Consider the following 23,867-nt stretch of genomic DNA (forward strand, 5'->3'; position numbering starts at 1 on the left):
CCCGAGCGCTACTGGCTTCACGGCTTCCCCAGCGCAGCAGCAGCCAGAGCCCAGGGAGGAGGCGGCTGTGTGCTCGGATGCCGCCTGCCCCCTCTGTGATCAGCAGATTGCGGGAGTTGTACATTTTGCTGCAGCCACTCGCACTCGGGGTCCCCTTACCATGCCTCCCTATTTTCCCGGACATGTTCGGCTTTTTGGAAATTTCTCCCGGACGGGGATTTGAGGACCAATAAGCCGGACATGTCCGGGAAAATCCGGATGTATGGTAACCCTATATAAATACACTGCTAGGATTCTGCAGCCTGGATTTCAAGCCCCGCATTGATGCTCAGGACCTGTGGTGCCTTTGTGCCGGGCCTGTGGAATGTTTTGGTGGAAATTGCTGGCCTCCCAGTGCTGTTAGCCTCCAGTATAAAGGGCTTTGCTGCATCTTGGCTTGTAGTTTCCTGGCATCTCCATGTCTGCTGATCCCTGGGATCTGAGAGTGCTCGTGATGTTTCCTGCTTTGGAGCCGCTTCTGAATGCATCCCTTCGCTTGGTTCCCATGACCTTTGACCCTTGGTGCTGGGAGCCTGGGATCTCCCTCCTGTGAGGCCTCCTTGCCCTTCTTGGAACCTGGGGTGACGATTAGCCTCATGGTAAGGTCATTGAAGCTGGTGCTGGTTGGAAGGCTGGACTGGGCTGCTAGTTTGCTACCAGCTGTTGTAGGACATCTTGTGGGGGTCCTTCTAGATGGGTTTTCTATGGGGTCTCTGTATCTTGCCCATGGGATCAATGTGCTCTGTTGGCTCTGTCCACACTAAGTGTCTGTGCTCCGAATTCCCCACCGTTGCTAACACCCAGTTCAAATCCCCCAGAGGTAGCAATGATAGGAGCCCTAATATAGCTTAGGCACTTGCATCTTTCTGGCTGCTAGTGCAGACAGAGCCCTGGGGCTGTTTGCTAACTGCTGCGTTGCATAGTGCACTGTGGGTCACTGCTGAAGGGGACAGCTGGACCCCGGTCTCATGGATCACAGGGCCACATGGCAATGTAGTGAGGCAGCACAACAGCAGGATAACATGGTGTTGACCGCACAGGGATTTCCAGACGCTCTTCATGCCAGGTGAGCTCCTGCTTGCTGGACAGAAGCCTGGCTGGCAGCCCTTTGCGTTGCCCCCCTCCGTGCCTCCCGGCTGCTGCGTCAGGGATTGGGTCTGGGGTCCGTTGCTGTTCATTTGCGACTGATCGAACATTAAAAGCAGCTCCCCTTCTCGCTCGTTTGAGGGGCATTGGGTTCCCCATTCACACTTTCCCAGGGAGGTTGAGGCAGGTTTGTAGGTGATCCTTCCCTTCAAAGGAGCCTGCTGGGTTCCTGACCTGGGGCTCGAGGACACAGCTTGCTCATTTCTGGGGCTGTGGGGACACAGCTTGCTCAGTGGCGGGCTGAGGACTGTTATAATAAGCCTGTGTTGTCTAGAAATTCATAGTCCTGTTCCACAGCCTCCCAGGGCCACGTGCTATGACTAATTGGTAGCGACTGTGATACTCCAACAGCACAGACCACTACGAGGGAGCTCAAGGGGAATCTCCTTTTGCTGATAATGTCTAGGGACTATGACACACACTTGGGCAGTTCTGACTACATCCGGTAGTGGTGCTCAAACACAGCCTGGCCATTTGGGTCAATAACCAGGGAATGGCACCCCTAAATCAGAGGCCCCCAGGGGAGGGCTGCAGGATTCCTATGCTGCTTTGAAGTCCCCTAGTGGTTAAAAACTGATGGTTTCTGGCACGTGCATCCCACTTGCTGGTTGAAAGCTACAGCTCCTTGTAGCCCATGGCAACTTCCTATCTAACCCCTCTCCTGCTGCGCTGAGCCGCAGGTGGGGTGGGAGATGATGCTCGCGGCTGATGAGGCTGATGATTTCAGATTTAGCTGACCTAGGCTGCTGCTCCGCAGCCACACATGCGCAGCCATTCTTGCTGGATTTCCAGGTGATTGCAAGGAAATGTCAAACCAGCATACCTTGGTTTTCGCACATCACCTAATCCCCACAGGGATCTGTGCACCACGAGGCAATGAATAGCTCTGCCTTAACTGGAGAGCACATGCTCTTTTGGGGGCTCAGTTCAGCTTCCCTTGACATCCGTGCCCAATCTTCCGTTGACTCCCATGGTAGCCAGTTGGGGCCATCACTCCTTTTTTCTTTTTCTTTTTTTTCTTACGGGACAGTGGTTTAAAAAAAAAAAAATCTTCCTTCAGTAAACTGTAGAGTGGGATCTAAACCCTCCTGCTTCAGAGCATAATCGCGGGGGCTGCGAGAAAATATCATGTAGAGGCACGTTCTCCCATAACTGTCTCTTGCGGGGTATCTTGCACATCTCTCTGAAGCATCCATTACTGGTTACTGTCAGAGACAGGATACCGGGCTGGGTGGACTCATTGGTCTGATCCAGTCTGGCACTTCCTATGCTCCTGGTATTCCTGCTAACAGGTTAGATGATTTGCAACAAAATAGCTTTAAACATGGATTTCCTTTTAATGGCTGAGGCAGCTGGCTTCAATTTCAACCATCAAGCACTTTGGAACAGGGCTGGTCAGTTTCACGTTCCCTCTCCAGTCTGTTTCCCTCTGACTGTAGCCCAAAGCTTCGATATTTGGAATCCCAGCCAGGGAATTTTTAAATTCACTCACTGCTCAAGGGGAAAGAAATACCCTTAGAACTTAAACTCACAAAATCCTATTCACATATGTTTGTGTTAAGTAAGCTTCCTAAGCGTTAACAGCTCGTACTACTGGGTCTTGAAAGACTCTGCTACTGCCAACTTCACTTTGCGTAGGTAGATCTGCTCTGTGTCTGGATTCTGCCTGGGTCGAACAGAACGAGCCTGACTGCCCCTTTGCCCCAGACTCAATCCGTAACTCCTCACACACACACCCCTTGTCCCCACTGCTCTTTGTATATTTCATGCTGCTTCCTCCCAGCTCCTGAACATGCAGAAATACCCCAAGAAAGGCTGAGCTTGTGAGACTTCCAGCCTGGCTCTGCAGGCCCAAATGACTGTGAGTTCAGACTGGTATATCATCGGGGGCATCTCTGGATCCTTTCAATGGTGGCCCCTTGCTGTTCCACTGAGAGTTGGCCTGCATTGGCCGTGTGCTGTCCCTGGTGGCCCAGAGCAGTAATGCCTGATTGACTACAACAGCTTGCTTCCAGTCTTGGACCCAGCCTCTGTTCTCTCCAACTTGGAGGCTGGTGGGGGTGATGCACTGAGCCCCTTGCGGTAGAGGGGACAGAGAGCAGCGTGGGGCAGCTTGCTCAGTGATGTGCAGAGCAGTGTGTGCAGGAAGGAGTTAACAGGGAGGGGACGGGGGATGCTCTGTGGAATCCCATCCTGGTATCTGGTTTTGGAGAAGGATGTGAAGCGAAAGGCCTGACAGCAACTGTTGTGGATGGTTTTTTCAGAGACACCTGCACCGCGCAGAGCGGGACTGACAGGAGAGGCAGGGCTGGCTGGGAGATGAAAGGCTTGTGGGGAGCTGGGGGGCCTGGATCAAAGGGAAATCTGTGCTCTGCCTGGATGTGGAAAGCAGATGGGAAGGGAAGCAGAGGGATGGCTGAATGAGGCCATAAATCTCAAGGGGTGTCGGATAGGCTGTGGCGGGGAAGGGCTCTGTGGGGTGGATCAGCCAGTCTGTAGACTAGGGGGTGGGTGGCTTGAACCGGGGGGGCTTTTAACCCCCCTGGGATTCAAGCCCAGCTCTGTCTGTAACTGCTGGGGGGAGGCAAGGCCTGCAGAGCACAGCTAATCCCTAGCCTGGCTGACGCCCTGAGTGGAGCCTGGGGCTGCACATAGCCAGTGGGGCTAACGTGGCTGCCAGAGGGAGAGGGAGGGGGAGGGGAGAGGCAAGCAGCCAGGCGGGCTCTCAACAGGATCTCTGTGTGGGTGGCTCCGCTCAGGGAGTGACAGCCGTGGGTTGGGCCCGCCTCAGCTTGCCTGCCAAAGGAAGGATTTGTTTTGTCACCAGGCCGGCTGCAAGGGCTTGGGCCGCAGCCAGGCAGCGCATCAGAATTGCCCAGGACACTGCACCTATCCAGAGCAGTGGCCTGTATGGCCAGGATCCTGGGCGCGTGGAGGTGACAGTGACAGGGATTGGGGGAGGGCGGTTCATGCACGTGAAGTCAGGGCAGGGCTAGGGTGTGAGTTTGACCGTCTCATCCCAGTGCCCACCCTCACCCCCCGCCCATTTGGGATCTGAAGACAGGGCTGCATCTGAGCCTCTGGCTCCCCTGGCCATGCCTCCCCTCCCAGCCATGCCCACAGCCCTTGCAAGCTTTTGGGTGGCTGGCACGCATCCTGCTCCTCCCCCCACCTGGGCATCAGCCGCCAGCGCTCCTGGGCTCTATGCTAGGTGGTGACAACTTCTGCCGCCACTGAGTCCCTGCTGCTTCCTGGTTCTCAGCCAAGCTGGGGGTAAAACCAGTTCCACCCCCAGCTCCCAATCCAGCCTCCTGGCCGCAGACCCCTTCTTCCCTGGGACGGTGACCTCCCCTCACAACCCAGCCACCTTATGGTGCAACTCACCCCTGTGCCTGAAGGGTTAATGTTGTGCCTGAGGATAATCCCCCCCCCAGATCCCTGACATCCCGTGGGCAGTCCCCATCCTGCTGGCCAGGGGCTGGGTGTGGCTCTCTTGTTTTCCTCAGCAGACTGGTAAGCAATCGCCCCCAGGGAGATGCTCAGCACAGCTTTGCCTAGAATCAGATAGTGAACTCCCACCTCTCCCCACTCCCCTCTTGCCAGCCAGACCCGCCCACTGCGGAGGGCATCTCTGTGTCACGTAGCCGGGCTGTGGGGCCCCCTCGCAGCTCCAGAGGCACACAGCGCTGACTGCCCCACTGAATCTTGTGGGGGAGACATATGGGCACCCCCTAGTGAGCAGGGAGGGGATATCATTGCTCTTGTATCTACCGTGGGAGGGGCAGCTGGGTGCCCCTCTCCTAGGAGTCGAATAAGCCTGGGCGGGAGCCCTCATCCTCTCTCATCGCAGCACCCCCTCACAGCCAGCGACTGGCAAACGTCCCGCAAGCTCCATGAGGGTCGTCTCCTTGAGGGCCAACCCCACTGGCCCATCTCTTGGGCCTGCAGGGACGATGAACCGATCCAGCGCTCTCCCCATCTGCCTCTCTGGGGCTTGGCCCACACGCAGGCTGCAGGCCCCAGCCAGTTCGTCTTGTACTCGAAGCCAGTGTGCCCAGCCTTGGGACGCTGTGGCTGCCTATAAGAAAGGGGTGGCAACCCTGGTCTGTTGGGGGGGGCCCCCACGTCGCATGGCTGAGGTTACTTTGGAAGCAGCCAAGTAAATGTTTATGGAAGCCTCAGAATAGAGCCCAGAGTTCTGAGCCCAGCTCCCCCTTGGTCCACCCAGGGACCCCCTGATTGCTGCCAGGGGGCAGCTGAGCACCCCACTAGCTCACCCTTGCTGCTCTGGGCTGTGATTGGCCATGTCCTTTAACCCTTCGGGCTGGGGACAGGATCCCCCCTGCAGCCCTAAAGTGTAACCACAGGGCCGACAAGCTGGGTGCTTGGTGGAACTGAGAGGGAGGGGTTGGATCTGCCCCAGTGACCTCTGGCTGTTCTGCAGGGGAATGGAGTGTGGACATGTGAGCTGCTCACTGGGCTCAGCCGTGATCTAGTTCTCATGGCAACCTGCAGGCCTGTTCTATGCCTTGGGGGTGTGCTGGGGGGGCTTTTTGTTCCTTCTCTCCCTCCCACTCCCCCGCCCATTCCCCAGTGGAGGCTCAGCATGCGTGAGCTCCATCTGCTGCCTCTCCCCAGCCCAGGCCCTGCAATGGAGCACAATGCCCAGGGCAGGCTGGCATCCAGAGCCAGTGGGGCAGAAGTCTGGCTGCATAGGAGTGGGGCTGGTGTTTGTATGATGCAGACCCCCCCCCCATTGCTCCGAAGGTGCACACACAGCCATCTGCCCCTTGCTCGGGGTCTGCACTACAGATTGAGGCGGTGGATCAGTGCCCTGGCTTTCTGCCTTCAGAGATCAAGGCTCACATCCTAGCTGAGGTACTGCATGAAATCCACCGTGGCAGCCTCGTCACAGTCCCTGCAAAGCCACTCTGCAGGCTGGCCCGGTTCCCAGGTTCTGATCCAGAGGCTCGGGTGTTGAATGGCAGGGGGTCTTGTCTGGAGTGAGCTGCATAGGGGTTAGGACTGGACCTGCACTCCCAACCAGCTAGTCTAGAACAAGTGGCGGCAAAGAGCTATCTGTGGGGAGCCCAGGACCACCAGGGCTGGGGTGAGATGGGAGTGGGGGCTGTGGGTTGGGATTGAGGGGCAGTGGACAGCAGTGCGAGGCAAAGAAGCGCAGGACTGGAATAGTAAGGGGTGATGCGAGTTAGGACTGCGGTTCATTAGGAGACCTTTCACGTTCCTAAGGCCCAGCAATGCAGGTATCAGCCTGCCATGAGATGAACCACGCCAGCCGCACTCATGGCACAGAAATGCCCTAATCAGGACACTTCTGGGGCCCTGCTAGCATCATGCCATGTTAACCATGGAGATCTACTAGCAGGCCCTGGTCTTCAGTAGCCTGGTCCTGCCTCAAGTGGGGGGCAGTTGGGTTCTCTGGCTCGGAGCCAGGGCAACCAGCTCTTCTGGTAAGCTCTCAGCGCTTGGACTCCTGGGTCAGGCAGAGAATACATTTCCCTGGCTACTGTCAGGGCTGGTTCCAGACTGCACTTGGCTGAGGGGCATTGCTAGGCAAAGGGAGGGGGAGGAGCTGTTCTTTCAAAACTGAATGCAGCAGTGCTGGTGAAAGGCCCCCAGGTGCCAGCGCTGGAGGCCTCTGTATCCCCAGAACGGGGACAGGCTGGGAGACGCTGGCTCCTCCCTGCCCACCCTGATCTAGAGGGGAGCTCCATCTCCAGGGCGTCACCATGCTTCTGCCAATAGCTTGTGGTGTTCAGGGGGAGGCAGGTTTGTGCCCATTATTTAACGTTCCCTGTGGCATAAAATCCCAGCGCCTCCTTCTTGAATCACCTCCTCCAAGCCACCAGACTCCTTCCTCCCTAGTGTCAAGCCATTCTGTGCCACCTCCCAGCTGAGCACTGGTTGTCTCCATCTCCCTCCCTCTCCCAGTGTTACCCTTTCCCACCTCATAGAATCATAGAATATCAGGATTGGAAGGGACCATAGAATCATAGAATATCAGGGTTGGAAGGTCATCTAGTCCAACCCCCTGCTCAAAGCAGGACCAATTCCCAACTAAATCATCCCAGCCAGGGCTTTGTCAAGCCTGACCTTAAAAACCTCTAAGGAAGGAGATTCCACCACCTCCCTAGGTAACCCATTCCAGTGCTTCACCACCCTCCTAGTGAAATAGTGTTTCCTAATATCCAACCTAGACCTCCCCCACTGCAACTTGAGACCATTACTCCTTGTTCTGTCCCTCTGGTTCTTCCTTTGCAGTTCAGCCTCTGCCAAAGGGCTGGGAGTGAGTTGCTACTGCTGGAAAAGCCAGCAAGCAGGATGGAGGAGCCTTGATCTGTGCCCCACGTTACTGCTGCTGTCCCGAATCTGTCCATGCTTTGGGGAGGGAGTTCATCCGTCCATACAGAGGTTTTACTGAGCGTAATCCCTCTGCCAAGCTTCCTCCCTCACCCCCCCTCCCACCCGCCGACCCACTCCCGCTGAACAGGACCAGACGACACATCAGAAATCAAGGGAGAAGTGTCCTGAGGACTGTGCTTCAGGGATGTCTGCTGTTTTGGGCGGGGCGGGGCTGTGGTTAGGGCCCAGGCTGGGAGTGGGAAGCCTGGGCTGTATTCCCAGATCTGCCCTGGAGTCGCCGTGTGACCTTGGCTTGTCAGTCACCTCTCTGTGCCTTGGTTACCATGTGTGTAAAAGGCAGATGGGGCGTGTCAGTGTATGCCAGGGGTGTGGAGAGGGGCGGGTCAATGAGTGTTTATGAAGAGTGCTGTCCTCCAATGGAAGTGCCTGGTATTTCCGTGTCACCGCATAGGGAATCATGGGATTAGATTGCTCTGTGGAAACAGACATACCTGCATTTCCAGCTGAGGGCCTCAAAGCATTTCCCAAATGTTAATTAAACCTCATGCCACCTCCTGACAGGCAGCTGAGTATCACCTGACCCATTTTACAGGTGGGGAAACTGAGGCACAGAGTGAGTCACACAATGACTCACTGAGGCAGGGATAGAACCCAGGAGTCCTGACTCCAAGCCCATCTGCACCAACCAGAAAATAACACCACCTCCCTCTCCCCTGCTGGCTTGAACTGGGAGCAGTGTGACTCCGTGGATGGGGTGGCTGGGTCTGGGAGCCCTTGTCCATGGTGTTACAGCTCATTCTTGGACGCTCTCAGTATGTTCCTGCCTTCTTTACAGGCTGCCCTGGAGCCTTAGGGCTCTGTGGCTTGATCTTGGGAGGTGCTGAGTGTTTCTTGCTGCCATTCAAGTCAGTGGGAGTTGAGAGTGCTCAGCCCTTGAGAGACCAGTAGCTCTAGGTGCCTACGATTTGGCACCCTCTTTTCTATCTTGGGCAGAAGCAGACCGACCTGGGTACCGTTCCAGTGGGGCTTAGGAGAGCCCCATAGCACAAGATCCTTCATCCCCCCAGTGAAGAGGGTATCTGGAGTCCAGTTCCCAGGCTACCCTCACCCACGGGCAGCTAGCACTGTGATGACCAGGTGCGATCCTTAGCCCACACTTGGCATATTGGCGTTGCACATTGGTCCCAAGTTGGTGTCAACAAATGCTCCAGTCAGAAGCGACATGTTGTTAATCATTGTCTCTGCTCCCCCGGTCTCTCTGTTGCTCCCTGGCCTCCCAAGGGGTTCTCCATCAGCTTGGCATGTCAGGAGAAGACATTTCTAACCACCAGGCCTGGGATCAGAAAATCCACTCATCTTCTCTGCTGTACGGCGAGCCGGGAGCTGCAATCGGCTGCAATGGTGTTGATGATACACGAGGTTGACTAGAATGCAGGCCGCTGTCTTGGCTTTGCCGAGCGAACAGGAATAGCAACTTGTTTGTGTCAGAAGTAGATCTGACTCAAGGAGCGAATGACTCTCTGACGCTAGCTGCCCTTTAAACAAAATCCACACTCGTGCTAGCCTTACTCCCGCAGTGTTACATAACCCACAGGCTGATGGCTGAAGGTCACTGGGAGTGGAAGGTGTCCAGTAGCGCTCAGCAATCACACCTAGAGCGTTCCAGAGAGCAGTTTGTGGGGAAATTGAAAAATCACCCTTTTCTTGTCCTACTCATCAAATAGCTAAGCACTAGGCTAGGCAGCCTCTTCTGGATGCTTACGGCATAAGATGCCGCTATGTAGAGGTGTGCAGTGCAGCACCCATCCCGAATGTAGCTCGTCCGTGTCAGTCACTCCAGTGGCTAACTCAGTACTGAAGGGATGACTTACTGATTGAAGCATCAAGTGTGAACTACTTTGTTTCCCTTCTGTGGTTGGTTCAGATCCTGGCAGAGTCAAGTCAGCCAAACGAAACTTCCCAGGTGCATCAGTGGCGTTCCACCACGTTTTGCTGGGTTGGGTGGAATTTTTTCAGATGAGACCTTCGTCACCTGGGTCCTTTCCGCTCTGCATGATATTCAGAATTCCCTGGCCCTCTGTGGTTGCCCCTATAGCCTTGGTAACACACTTCTGTTCTCTCTTCCCATCTCTTTGTGCTGCATTTTCATTGGCTGCTACTCTGAACCCCAGAAGTGGCTGCATTTTCTGCCTGTGTATAGTGGGGCCCTTTGGGATGAGAGGCTGTGACACACATGGCAGTTTCCTGTAGTATCCTTAGAAAAACCTTATTGGATTAAGTTCAAGTACCGTTTGAGTCTCTTCTAGGAGTTGCAAAGGTTAAGTAGTATTATGGGCCTGGATAATCCAAGGACTATACCGAACAATGTGGCAGACATGAATTAAGTGGTTTTGCTGGGAAATTTCTAGGGGGAGATGAATACAAATTTCCTACTCCCGGTTATGCACAACCCCAGTCTTTTGCAATGGGTGGACCTCTGTCTGCTGATCACCTGTTACATGAGGCTAAGATCAAAGGACAGACTGAACTGTTCTGGTTCTGATTGAGACTGTTGTACACTTGTAACCACAGGAAAAACCTTGTGTTGGGGTTTGAAGGGCTAATCCCTACCAGAGCCCTTCTTGGAGTTGGGGGTGAGCTCTGGTAAGCATGTGTATAGGTTCTTTACTGTTTTTAAAACGTGGTCTCTGTGACACTTTCACCTTAAGAATAAATGTGCTTGCTTAGAGCTGCATGGTAGCTTGTGATTGCTTGTTCTCCGAAGAGCTGGAATTGCCAGCAAAGAGCAGATGCTGGCTTGTTCAGGCAGTCTGGCTTGCTCAGAATATCCCAGTGCAGGCAGGGAGCTGTGCAGCCTGGAAAACCCTGGCCAGGAGGGAGCGAGATGCGGGTCTGCACCCAAGAGTGGGGATGGCTAAGGAGCTTAACAGGTGGGGGCCCTGGCTACAGGTGCAGTTGGCCTGGATTGTGACAGAGGCGTTGTATAAAATGAGCTGATTGCATGTTGCAGCATGTGTCAGTCTCCCTACTGGAGAGAGTTGTGGAGCCACCCCCACACCCTGCAGCAGGCCTAGCCGGGGAACCAGGCTGCATCGGCGGGTGGGCGGGGAGTCTCGTTTTCTGATTGCCTTTGGTCAGCGTGTCCAGCATGTTGATCTCAAAGGCCAGGGCTTCGGAGCTGCCTGGCGCTGTGCTTCCTCTCCCCACCCCCTCATCTGTTCTACAGTGGCAGGGGAGGGAGGGTCTGGCTGCAGATTGAAGTCATCCCTCTCCCCTCCTCTCCTGCCTTTTCTCCCCACACCAGGAAGCTCGGTAAAGTGGCACCTGGAGCAGCATCCCTGGAGTGTTTGTCGAGTGTTTTAGCAAGTGCTTTGAAGCAGTGAGTGCAAGAGAGAATCATTGACTCACATTGGGAGCCTAAAGTCTATTGGCCCTCCGCCAGCTCTGTGTGGCTGCTCCACCCGGCTGGCTCCTGGTCCCAATGCTCAAGTTCCAAATGGCTCATCCCATGACCCAGATTCACTCCTTGTCCCCCCTCCCCCTCAATCTGGGATCCCTTCCCTGCATGAACACAGGCACACACGCAGCGAATGACTCTTGCAGTTGCGTCCCATCCCCTGGCTGAGAGGACGCCAGACCGGCTGGGTGCATTGGAAGGATCATTCCATTGGAACTGGCGGGACGGGGGTTCTTTCCTTTTAAAAACGAAATGCAGAAAAAGCCAGAATAGGAATTTCTCAAGTTTACCCCTTGAAGGCTGCTGTTTCCCATGCCGCGTTCCTGAGGGAGGTCAAGTATGTTGGTGGGCATGGGGGTAATGCAAGCCTTCCGGAAGCACAAGGGTTAATGCAAAGGTTCTTCCGCCCATGCCAAGGCATGTCTGGGGCTGCGTCATAACACGGCAGGGTGAATGTCTCCGGCATCTGCTCCCCCTTCTAAACCAGCGTGGCGCTGGCAGTGAGATGCCCATGCCCACAGTGTGGTCTGAGCACAGCACTGGGAGCCAGGACTCCGGCGCTCCCTCCCAGCTTTGCCAGTGATTCATTGTGACCAACAGGGAACCTTCACTGGTCCTTTTTGCCTCAGTTTCCCTATCTCTAAGACGGGGGTGATGGCCTCTGCCTCCCCAGGTGTTCCGATGCTGCAGAGAGGAGGGCCAAGGCAGTACCTGGACAGATGGGTGTTGGGAGGCTGAGCTCTGCTGTGTGTCTGATGGCTGCAGTCCAGCTCCCTCCTGTCCCTGTGCAGTGAGTCAGCACCAGGGGGAGACGCTAGCAATCTGCCAGCGAAATTACCTGGAAGAAGTGGTTGGCTCCAGCTACCTCACCTTTCCTACCTTTCCTCCCTCCCCCCCCCCCACGCGCAGAGCCAGCGCCCTGTGTGTCTGTCTATGACTAGCTATAATTCTGGGATGCATTTCCCGAGAGCCCCTTGGCCCTGCTGGGTGGAGCTTATGTCATGCTGGGCAGTGGGGCCAAGTGGATGGGGAACCAGCTTGGGAATCTGGAGACTTGGGTTCGGTTCCTAGATCTGCTGGGTGACCTTGGGAAAGTCGCTTCCCCCTTTCTGTGCCTCAATTTCCCCATGAGTAAAATGGGGGACAGTGGGATTTCCCTCCCTCCCAGGATGTGGAGCAGTTTCCCCCTTCCCAGTTGCTGCAGTGCCTCCCAGTGGAGGGCTTGGGAAGTGCCATGTGCTGGCCTCTCTCAGTCCACGCCCCAGTGCCCTCATTGTTGATCTCTTGTCTCTCCCAGGTTGCAGGCTCAGTCCAGAGTAAGGTGCTGCCCAAGATGAGCTCCTCATCGCTGCTGGAGGACAGCTCCATAGATCCCCCGGTGCTGCTAACCGACATCAAGACAGAGCCCCCCGAAGAGCTGCTGGCCAGCGACTGCAACCAGCCCCAGGCCGAGCCAGTGGACCTGTCACTCAACAAGCCCAAGGTGTCGCTGCAGTCCTCCACCCTGCTGCCCTCCTCCATCAGGTCCTCGCCCATGCTGGTGGCACCGCCCATCCAGGCCCCCGTGGTCTCCATGTCACCCACGGGGCTGGGCTCTTCTTCCGCCATCCCCGCTGTGCTGTCTCCTGGCTCCATCCTGGCCTCCACGCAGGGCAGCGGGGGCCAGCAGATCCTGCACGTCATCCACACAATCCCCTCGGTCAACCTGCCCAGCAAGATGGGCAACTTGCAGACCATCCCAGTGGTGGTGCAGTCCCTACCCGTGGTCTACACCACAATGCCCACAGACGGGGTCACCGCTGCCATCACCGTGCCCCTCATCGGCGGCGATGGCAAGAACGCCGGATCCGGTAAGGGCTCACTTCCCCTTCCCGGGGCTGTGGGTTGGGATTGAGGAGTGTTGGCAGAGCTGTGTGTGCGGGGCTGTGGGTCAGGATTTGAGGAGCGTCAGCAGAGGTCGGTGAGTAGGGGAGCCCAGAGCAGGAACCACTGAGAGATGGGAGAGGGGGTTTGTGGGTCAGGCTTGGGGAGCCCAGGGTGAAGCAGCAGTTTGGGATTTGAGGGGTATTGTCAGAGCTGTGGAGGGATCCCAGAACTGGCCCAGCTACGGACTGATTGGACCTTGGAGACTGGACCCCTGGAGGTGGGATCCTTCTTGGGCAGGGCTGACGCACGTTGGCTGAAGGTACCATGTGGGAAGATTGCCCTGCCGCTGACCCAGTTCCATGGCAGAGCTGTCCATCTGGTACCTTTCACAAGGGCTAGCGTCATAAGGCAGCAGCCAAGCCAGGGCTTCATAAGGTCCTGTTGGCTCCGCTCCCAGAGCGTGATGAAGCCCATCTGTCTGGGTGTGGGAGGAAACCTGGCATGCCGGCATTGCTGCAATGGGCAGGCATCATGTGGTGCCCAGCTGGCAAACACCTTGCCTCCTTGCTTCGCCTATAGGTGCATGACGCTGCATGATGCTCCCCTGACCCCAAGTGACCAGTTGTGGTAGTGGCAGGTGGGCTGTTCCTTCTCCACGGGCTCTGAGTTCAAACCAGGCAAGAGGGAGCCACTCCCTGGGAGCAGGGCTGGGTGTCTAACTCCATGTTCCAGCCAGGCTTGTTTGTGTCAGCCGTGCCGGGTGCTCAGTCACTTCCCAGGAAATGCAGCGTGTGCTTGGGAAGGCGCAGCCCGGCCCGGCAAGCAGAGAGGCTGTTGGGTGTCCTGGCTGCACTAGCGTAGTTGGGATCTGCTCCGCTGGCCCCTCTCTGGCCAGAGCCCTGGGTGTCTGTGTGAGTCCCATCTCAGATTTCCCCCCTGCCCTGCCAGCTGATGGTGGTGGTGGGGGAGTGTGTGTGCGGGAGGTTCTCCCTAAAAGCCTTGCTCAGTTGACTTCTTCCCTGTTCTTTGAGAGCCCTGGCTGCCCTGGAGCTGCTCTCTGGGGATATGGGGTGGCACTCAGCTCCTGGCAGGAGCACTTCAGTGTGCCTGGGACTGGTCGGGAGGGACAAGGGGTGCTCCCCAGTTGCAGGAAAGGGGTGGGTTTGCAGCCACACTTTCAAAGGTGGTCCTTGACTCTGGTTGCCTCAGTGCTTGGGAACCTGGCTTGGGGCCCCTTAGCGTGTCCAACAGGGCCCTGTGAAACTGGATACCCAGAATTCAGGACCACCTGCGGAGGATGGAGGGGAGGTGCTGAATGGGCTATTTCCTGGCTAAGTATGTTAGGGGCAGGGTGGTGTTCCTGTTTCGGGGAGGGAGGGGAGTTTTGCCAGTTGGGAGTGAACATGTTTCCTATTGGAGGAAGGGAGTTTCCCTGTTTTCCCCCCACACACACACTCTGTGGGTTGGGCGGGATCCTAGCTCTCTGTTCGGGGGATGGGTGTGATTCCTGTCAGAGGCTGGGGAGGGGGTGGGATTGGGATGAGTCCCAGCTCTGTGTGTGTTGGGGGTGGGTTTGATTCCCAGCTAGCTGATCAGAACTGGTAGGTGTTGGGTGGTTCCCAGCTGGGGGAAGGGGATCAGCCACCCCTCACAACTGCCTGGCAGGCCCCACTCCCCCGCATCTGTTCCAGTTCTCATGCTGCGCCCATCACCTTGGGCTCAGCGCCTGTCTCTTTCCTACACTGCTTGGAGCTGCATGGCAGAGCTGGGATTTCTGCCTGGGGGACTGTGTGGGGGCAGGCCCCCCCGGTGCCGGGGAGCCGCCTGGCTCTGCGGTCGAGTTGCCGTGAGTCAGTCATGGGAGGAGGCTGTCTGTCTGCCCTCCATCCTGGGGAGTGGGGGAAGGGGGGCAGTTTGGCAGGCTGTCTTCTCCCTCGCCGCAGGGTGGGGTCTTGACCTCTCCTCCCAGGCCCCCTCCCCCCCCCCCCTGCGGCTGGCTCCAAGGCTGCTCTGGTTCCAGTTAGACTGGCTCCCCCCACTCCCAGCACTTCCTGCCTCCCATCCGGCAAGCAAAGAACTCCCAGGCGCTTCCTGTTGGAGGCCCTGGCTGGTTCCCCTCTGGCCAGGGACACGTGTGGAAGTGGGGGGGCGGGAGTAGCTGAAATGAACCAGGAGCAGGGGGAGGGGGAGTCTTTATGATGGCTGCACCTATGCTCCAGTGCCTTGCCCAGGGAGTGGGGAGGGGATAAGGTGGTGAGGCTGGACCTGGGTCGTGGGGTTTGGATCTGGATCTCAGGGATGGGGCGGGAGAGAACTGTTGTGCCCCATCCCTGCCCAGGCTGCCAACCCCCTCCTCCAACCCCATCAGCTGTGCCAGGTATCCTGCTCTGGGATGCAAGCCGGACCCTGTCCAGCTCTGTGACCGCCTCCTGTGCTGGACATGTTGAAGGCCCCGCTGTCCCCTCAGAGCAAGGGTAGGCCTGTCTCAGCCCACTACGAGTGTCTGGTGGGGGCTGAGATGCTGCCAACCCACTGCTAGCTTGGGGTGCTGCCTCCCACTGGACAGATCAGCAGGTTTTTCCCCGGAACTGGGGTGAGCTGGGCTCTGGGGCTGCATGTAGTGCTGTGGGCTCAGGCTGGGAACCTTCCCCACCGCCCCAATTGCCCTGTCTGACCAGTCCCCCACACCCCATCCAGTGCCATCCCCCTGCCATGCCAGGCAGCTCTCTTGTGCTGCTGGCTCATAACCCTGTGACTGGGCAAGGGGCAGGAGACGTGGGTTCAGAGGGGGCTCAGGGCTCTGGTGCTGGGGGGGCCAATGTCACTGACAGCTCTGGGAAGGGGTGAGGCAACCAATCCCTGCAGCCCAGGGGAAGGACCCTGTGGGTTCTGGGTCAGGGAGGGGAGCGTTATCCCATGGTGCAGTGGCTTTGGTCCCTGGGCGGAGCTGGGGACAGAGCAAGGGGACATGGCTCTGGGTCTGTCTCTGGTTTCAGTGGGTCTCTTTCCTCCCCAGTGAAAATTGACCCCAGCTCCATGTACCCCCTGGAGATGAACAGTGACAGCGAGGACAGCGTCACAGAGAGCAGCTCAGCCCCCTTCCAGGACCTGCAGAGAGAGTGAGTGGCAGCCACACACTGTCCTGGACTATGGCTAGGGTGGGCCCACTTCTTGGTGCTAGCGCTGGGGTTGGCGTCTGCGTAGCACGGGGCTGGGGGGCGGAGGAAGCAGAGCTTGCCTATTGGGCCTGTCCCTCCTCTGCCAGGACCCTGCAGCAGCAATGATGGGGGTGCCCTGGCAGCATCACTGCCCTCGGGTCTCAGCATTCCAACGTCCCATCCGCCTGTAATGACGATGGGAACCTCCCAGCAGGGGAGGGAGGGAGTATCAGCTTTCCCTCCCCCACGTTGATGAGGCTGCACAAAGCTGCTTCATAAATGACTGCCCAGGGCACTGGCATGGTGATACCTACCATAGCCAGATTCCACCCCCACAATGGGTAAGGCCAGCCCTGGGGTGGGGGGATGGTTCCCTGGTTGCCACGAGTCAGGCCTACTCTGCTGCAAGGGGCTGTGCCAGCCCAGAGGGAGAGGGTGGGGCCCACAGGAACCCAGCGCTGGGTGACACTGCTGTCTCCCCCTGCCCAGGTCGCGGTCGCCTGTGGCCCGGATGCAGCGGGCTGAGTCCCCCGACTTGAAGAAGAGGCGGATTCACCAGTGTGACTTCGAGGGCTGCAACAAGGTGTACACGAAAAGCTCCCACCTCAAAGCACACAGGAGGATACATACAGGTAGGGCTGGGTGGGGCAGCCTGTGGCACACTGCTGCCAGCCCAGGGTGGCTACACCCCAGAACCGTCCCACCGCCCAACCGGGGGACCTCGGTGCTGTGGGGGAGGACGACGAGTCCCACACAGGCCCATCGCCCCCCACGGCCTTTCTGCTCACCATGGCAGAGACCAAGGCATGGCTGGGCTGTGGACGCTGAGGTCCCCTTACTGCTAGAGATAGGATAAGGTCAGCAGGGCAGAACCTTGCCCTGCCAGGGCCCTTGCTGACTCTGCTCAGTGGAGGGGCTGCTGCAGGGCTGACCTTGCGCCAGCGCTGAATTGGCTCCAGTACAATCCATGAGTGGCAGTGTCTGATGGATTGAGATTCCCTGCCCCACCAGGGCAGGGGTAGTTGGGTACCAGCACAAGATAGCCACACTGGGAGCTGACGTGTCCCTTCCTACACAGTGCACTTGGGCTGGGATCCCCAGAGGAGGCAGAGGGTGGGCAGTGCTGTGGGGTAACACAGAACTCACAACTCAGTTTGGCTTATTTTTGTTCACCTTGGCTTAACTCCAATGGCTAGTGAACTGTTTGGAGAAAGGACTTCTCTTAAAAGGCCAGCAGCCCTGCTCGTTTTGTGAGCTCTCCAGCCTCAGAGACAGCACGGCTGAGACCCCCACCAAGTCCTCCTACGAAACCAGATATGCCCTAGTTCAGCGTTTCTGGGACTCCTCTGTGATCATGCCCTGCATCTCCAAGACCCTGAGCTCCTCTCCACCTTGGCTTCGTGCCTCTCTGTGTGCCCGGCTCGGTGGGCGCAGGGCCATGTCCTGTAGCCGAGAGAGCCCGAATGCCCAGTAAAAAGAAAAACAGGAGTACTTGTGGCACCTTAGAGACTAACAAATTTATTAGAGCATAAGCTTTCGTGGACTACAGCCCACTTCCAGGGTTCTCAGTTTGGGAAGCTGTGAGCCATGTGCAACCTTCTCCTTCAACTGCACTGGTGGGGAGCTTTTTAATTAGAAGGCAATTCCAGCTGCCAGCCCTCAGGGTTAATTGTGAAAGGAGCCATGCTGCTCCGGGCTCACAAAAACCCACCCACAATCTGCGCAGGCCCTGACACACTGCGCATGGTTCTGTCCTTGCTCTGCTTGCATGGGTGTGTAGTTCTCAGATGACCACCAGGGGGCAGACGTCTCCCTTCTGGACACAGCTTCCAGGTGCTGGGTCGTCATTCGATTTGAATGCGTGGCCTTGAAAGCTGAGAGGTGAGGGTGAGAAGATTCATATGCCCTGGGGGCTAGAGGAGCTTTGTGACTGGGTGCCGTGGGCTTCCAGATGAGCTGCTGGAGCAGGCTAACTGGGACATATGGCATGTCATACTGAAGGGATATTGTCCTGGATCTTCTAAGGCATTTAGGCACCTAAGTCCTATCGGAATCAATGTCTTTGAGGCTCACGGCCATTAGCCCGTTGGGACTCAGAAGGGGATTTATTTTTGCTGATCATGATCCCCCTAGGCTGATCCCTGCTCTGTTTCATGGGGGAGGGAGATGGACACACACACACTCTCTCTCTCTCTCTCTCTGAGAATGCAGTGCTGTCTCTCCCGGCTGCTGCATCTGGTCCTGCCCAGCGAGGCTGTAATATATAGGGCTACGTACAGTGCAGCGAGAGGAGTCACACCCTCTCCATCCCCTCCACTTGACAGGCTCAGCTCGGGACACTTCTCCCTGGACTGCAGAAATCAGGGGGCTGTTCAGCCATCCATCCATTTCCTGACCTTGCCCTGATCTCAGGGCAGCGCCCCCCACAGTCCAGCAGCTGATCCCTGCATACAGGAAAGCCTGCATACTCTCAAGGGGGGATGGATCCCCCCCTCAAATTAGTTGTTCAGTAGGCTCAAGGGGTCCCCCAAACTCTGAATGGGGTTTTATGGGTGTAACTGAAGGCAGGATTGGGACCACTATCCTGTAATCCCTGGGGCACACGGATGAAAGATCCATTCCTTTAGAGAGCCATCAGGAACACCGCATTATAATAATCCATCTGACCACGAGATGGCACCATTACTCCACGCAAATCCAGCTGAAGCTGACAAGGCCGTTTGTGCCAAGACTTAGAAAGCCTGCCTGCTCCCAGTCAGACTGAGGCAGGGATTGTACTGCTTGATCCTTTCTGTCTTAGGTATTTCTCTGGTCCACATCACTGCAGCATCTGACCAGATCACTGTCTTTACAGCACCCGAGCGCTGTAGGGCAGTGCTGTTATCCCCATTGTACAGAGGGGGAAATTGAGGCACAGAGTGGCTAAGTACCTTGCCCACGGTCACACAGGAAATCAATGGCAGAGCAGGGAATTGAAGCTGGCTGGGCCACAGCCCAGGCTAGTGCCAGCCTTCCTCTCCAACTTCTAATGATACTCTCTGTAAGCATCCAGAACTAGTCGCTCTTCAACTGAACCCCCTTCAGCGAAGGCAGGCAGAATGCGAGTGTATCTCCTGAAACCAACAGGGAGAGCTGTGGGATAGAGGGAAGGGACGGAGTCTAACCTGAATAGACAGCACCATGGGGGGCGTGGAGTAGAGAACCTTCCTGCACTGGCCAAGGGATGGCTAATCAACAGGTCTTCTGTCCTGGATTTCTCTGGCCCTAACGAGCAAAACCTGCCACCCCAGTTGCTCTGCTCCATGCATTATCTTCCCAGTGAACTGAGTCCAGTTCTAGGTCTCTGTCCACACAGCCATAGCCCCTTGGGTACGATTACATCTATTGATCATGCCATGTGTTTTAGCAAACAGTGTATTTTGAACTTTGTGGGGAATTCTGAAAGTGTTCCTTAGCACTGTTTCTTTTTCATATCCCCCTGCCTGAAAGCTGCTTTGTCTCAGTATCAGGAGCCCAGCTGGAGAGAGAAAACAAATACAGTTCTAAACCTCCTAAATAATCGAAAATAACCATTTCTATACAAAAGGACGTCGCCCTGCTCTCCAGCCCACCCCTGTTTCATACCATGGGAGAGGGGCTGTGAACAGCACTCAGATGGTCTGAAATGCTTGCGTGGTATGTGCATAACCCCTGCAGCTGAGGGGCATTTAACTCCGATGTCCTATTACTCCCACCTCTGCCCTGATAATCTAACAACACTCATAACAGTATCCTAGCAACCCATCCTCTTACCCACCCACACAGGTATCCTAGCAACCCAGGCCAGTATCCTAGCAGCCCCTCCGGTATCCTAGCAACTCCTCCAGCCCCTTGTCTCATGGAAGCTCATCCCCCTCTCTCTTACGCCAGCAATAATAACAACTCTCTGCAGGGGTACATGGCTCCTTCAAGCCGAGGATTGCCTAGGTCTTGACAGAGCCTCTCAGATACCTCTTCAGGTTTAGACTCCAGCTGGCAAACCTACAGCATGAGGTGACGGAAGTGCCAGCCCAGAGGCATTCCAAGATGGTTATAGCAGTTTTTATTGTGGATTGTTTTTTATGTTGTTATTACACCTGCTTAATGTCAATGACTAAATAACATTTTGGAGAAGGGAAGTTTCTATTAAAGGTGAAAAAGCCTCCTCCCTTCCACCAAGCCACAGCGTACTCCGATTGCTTGTACCTCCCTGAGGTCTTCAAACAGAGCCAGGGGAGAGCAGACGTTCCTGGTGCTTCTCGGGAGAAAAAGAGGCAGGGCCTGTGTCCTTACCATGTGACTGGGTAGCAAGGATGAGGCCCTGATCTGGGTAAATGCCTGTGGGTGCTACTGTAATGCACCTAATAAATAACTGAGATCAGGCATTATTACTAATTAAGAGCCTACAGGCTTTAATATCTGATCTTGGTTAAGGCTTGTATGTGCTGCTGTGATGCCCCTAGTAAGTAATAATGCCTCATCTCTGCTGAGGGCCATAGGTGATACCATAATGCACCTAATAGATACTGCCTGATTTGGACTGAGGCCGGTGGGTGCTGCCATAATAGGTAGAAGTTTGATGTGTGCCCAAGCACTGAGCTGTCCCCTCTGCTCCCTGTGCAGGAGAGAAGCCGTACAAATGCACCTGGGAAGGCTGCACCTGGAAGTTTGCCCGTTCCGACGAGCTCACCCGGCATTTCCGCAAGCACACGGGCATCAAGCCCTTCCGCTGCTCGGACTGTGACCGCAGCTTCTCACGCTCGGACCACCTGGCCCTGCACCGCCGGCGGCACATCATGATGTGAGGGGGGGAGGAGGGCCTCCAGCTCCTCCACCGCCCCTGGCCGCCCACCCCTGCCTCACCGGCCACGGTAAAGAGACTGCGAGACGGGAGGCACCGTCCCCAGCTTGATTCAGCCTGGCAGCAGGCTGGATGCCAGCTTGGCACCTGTGGCTGCCCACACCTGAGAAAGCAGACCTTCTACCATGCACACGAGGGCTAGAAAGAGGCTCTGGAGAGATGCCCTGCTCCCTCTCTTCTGTTCACCTCCCCTTCCTTAAGTGGCTGGAAAGCTCCAGGATTCCTTGAAATGACACCCAGCTCCTCATCTGGCTTCGATTTTTTTTGCACATTGCCTCCCCCTCCTGGGTCAGGAAACACAGAGGATGTCCGGCACGTGTGTGCACAGCCCCAGCTTGTCCCAGCGCGACCCTGGCCTTGGCGAGCGAATCAGACTGGCCGGACGGCATCGCTGCTGGCAGAAGGCTGCTGCTGGGGGTTGGATTGGGGGTTTGGCTCATGGCTAGGGGCTGGCTGTCTCCTACCAACGGGCTGATGCAATAGGACTCTGTTCTGGTGAAGCTGGCACTGCCGCCTCTCCTGTTCCACGACACGTCATACGTGGCTTGTCCTAGCTGGTCCATTGGACTCCCTGAGCTCCCGAGGCACTGCTGGCATTGGAGAGCCCGCCTGGCCTTGGCTTGATCTCTCTCTTTTATGAACACGTGGGTAACTGGCCGTTAACGAAGAGGCCTCATTATGTGAGGACAAGGGGTTTGTGGTGTTACCTGAGGAGGGAGGGCCCGAGGAACAAAGAAAAGGGAAAACTTTGCGGAACATGGAACTGTGATGATTTTATCTGATTTTAGGGGTGGGTGGGTTGGGGACCCTGAATTCTGCCCATGCTGCAGGGCCAAGGAATAGGACAGTAGATGCATTTCTAACTTAAACCTAGCAGCCTGGACACGGACTATTGCATTTTTCTATTGCTCATCTGGCCTGCAGAGGCTGAGCCGGCGCTGCGCTCTGGGTGGACTCGGGGCTCTGTACTGGATCGTTTTGGACTTGATCTTGGGGGGCTGACGGGGTGGCCACAGGGCTGGAAATACGTCCGTGCACAGTTTTTTAAGAATTGCTTTTTCCCTTCCCTTCTGCAGGGGCGGAGCTAAGAACCTGATGTTTTTCCAGATGCTCCTTTTTGTGTCTCCATCTTTCTTTCTGATGGATTTGAGTTTGGCAAATGCAGGGATGGAGTGCACCTGCCAGACAGCATCTGTGCTGCCCTCGGGAGAGGGGGCGAGTGCAGTGGCTGGAATTGGTGAGGGGAGGGAGCCGGGAAGGAGAAGATCATCAAGATGAGGCAAACTGGATCCTCATTCTGCCACCAGCCTGGGCTAGGGATGTGGTGTTCCAGCTAAAGCCAAGAATCTGCCAGCAATCCTGGTATTGACACGATGTATATGCTGAAGGGGAGAGACTGGGGAGTCCCGTTAAATGTTTGGTACTGGCTCTGCTTATCACATTATTTCCCCTTTGCTTCCCAATCCAGCTCAGCACTGAGTTCATGTAGGCCCCCCCAACTGCATTTCACTGGGCAGATTCTCTTTCTTCCTCGCATCCCTTTCATTTAAGAAGGCTCTTGATCCATAGGTGCCAATTCTGTGGGTGCCCCTGGGCTCAAGCACTCACTGAAAAAAATAGGGGGTGCCCAGCAGCTGCAGGTCCTGAGGAATCTTTTGTGGGCCCTGGCACCTGGACTGTGGCCCCCGCCTGTGCTCCACCCCTGCTCCGCCCTGAGGCCCCGCCCTCGCTTGGCCTCTTCCCCCCCCCTCTACCCCCCCCCGAAGCCCTGCCTGCTACTCGCATGGGAGGAAGGGGGCGGAGAGGAGCACCCATCCGCAAAAACAAAAGTGAGTGCCTGTGTTTTGATCAACTCGCCACCCACTGCAGCTCCTTCACACCTCTGTGGAACCTGGAGCCAGTCCATAGCAGGGGAGGAAGAGGCATGTGGCCGCTATCTATGCCTGTGGGTTGTGCAGCGAGATCCCAAGCCCTGCCTCTGATGCAGGCCAGCCCCCCTATGAAATGATCTCCCTAGGCATTGCCCCTTCCTCCAAGGGCGTGAACAAGTCCTCCTGCATGAGGGCAAATCCCACAGGGCCTGCTGCCCTTTCCAGAGCTCGAAACTGCAGGATGTGGTTCCAGATGGGCTGGTATTTGAAATTCCATTTGGGTCACTTTGCAGCTGGCAGCTCCATGGGGAAGTAAATTCATTTCATCTGAACTTCAATCCTCAGCCTACCAGGAACACAGATCTGCCTGGACTTTTCCCATCCCCCACACTCCTGTTACCTGGGTGGCCTCAGTGTTGCCAACTCTAGCTGTTTTGGGTGTTTTTCTTAAAGCTGCAGATCCTGGACTCAGGTGACAATCTCAGCTTTCATTGAAAAGCAAAGTTTTTCCGACCTTCCTGGTTGTGGAGCAAACTTTGAACATGTGACCTCTAAAGGCTCCGAGAGAGAAAAAAGCCCCCCCCAACTGTTTTATAAAAATCTCATGATTTTTAAATCAATCTCATGAATTTTTATGGGGAAGGGGATTTGACTCATGATTTTTGAACGCTCAGGGTTGGCAATACTGAGATGAGATCTGGGAAGCTGACAGGCTGTGTATTTTGATTTTAATTTCTTCAATCTGCTGTTTCCCGAGTGTCAGTGCAAAACACACACATTCACACACACAACAGAGCACAACAAGAAAGCGAGGAGGGCAAGAGACGTCAAACGGAACATTAGCTCCCTTCTGTCTGAGCAGGGCAGGCTTTGCTTTGGGATTTTTACCATGAAATTTTAAAATCTTGAGCTGTGAGATATTTGTACAAAACTGTTTGACGTTTTTCTACATGGGAATAATATGGAAAGTAGATGCATTTTATTGGTGTGTGTCTTGCTTTTAAAAAAAGTTTTTTTTATCTTTTGGTTGGTGGGAGGCAAAAGGCTGTAGTTTCTATCCTACATAA

General features: G+C 55.9%; 1 protein-coding gene across 3 annotated transcripts in view; it reads left to right on the forward strand.

Annotated features, from left to right (window-relative positions):
- Positions 1-22,658, forward strand: part of KLF8 (Kruppel like factor 8) — an 89,600-nt gene extending 66,942 nt beyond the window's left edge. For all 3 annotated transcript variants that reach the window (XM_034781102.1, XM_034781103.1, XM_034781101.1), the window contains 4 exons: positions 12,324-12,876; positions 15,909-16,011; positions 16,540-16,682; positions 20,692-22,658. In XM_034781102.1, coding sequence (XP_034636993.1) covers positions 12,324-12,876; positions 15,909-16,011; positions 16,540-16,682; positions 20,692-20,873 — 981 coding nt within the window. In that variant the 3' untranslated portion in view covers positions 20,874-22,658. The remainder of the gene's footprint in view (positions 1-12,323; positions 12,877-15,908; positions 16,012-16,539; positions 16,683-20,691) is intronic.
- Positions 22,659-23,867: the final 1,209 nt, after the last annotated feature.

The sequence above is a fragment of the Trachemys scripta genome, chromosome 9, assembly GCF_013100865.1.
Source record: "Trachemys scripta elegans isolate TJP31775 chromosome 9, CAS_Tse_1.0, whole genome shotgun sequence".
Lineage (NCBI taxonomy): Eukaryota > Metazoa > Chordata > Testudines > Emydidae > Trachemys > Trachemys scripta.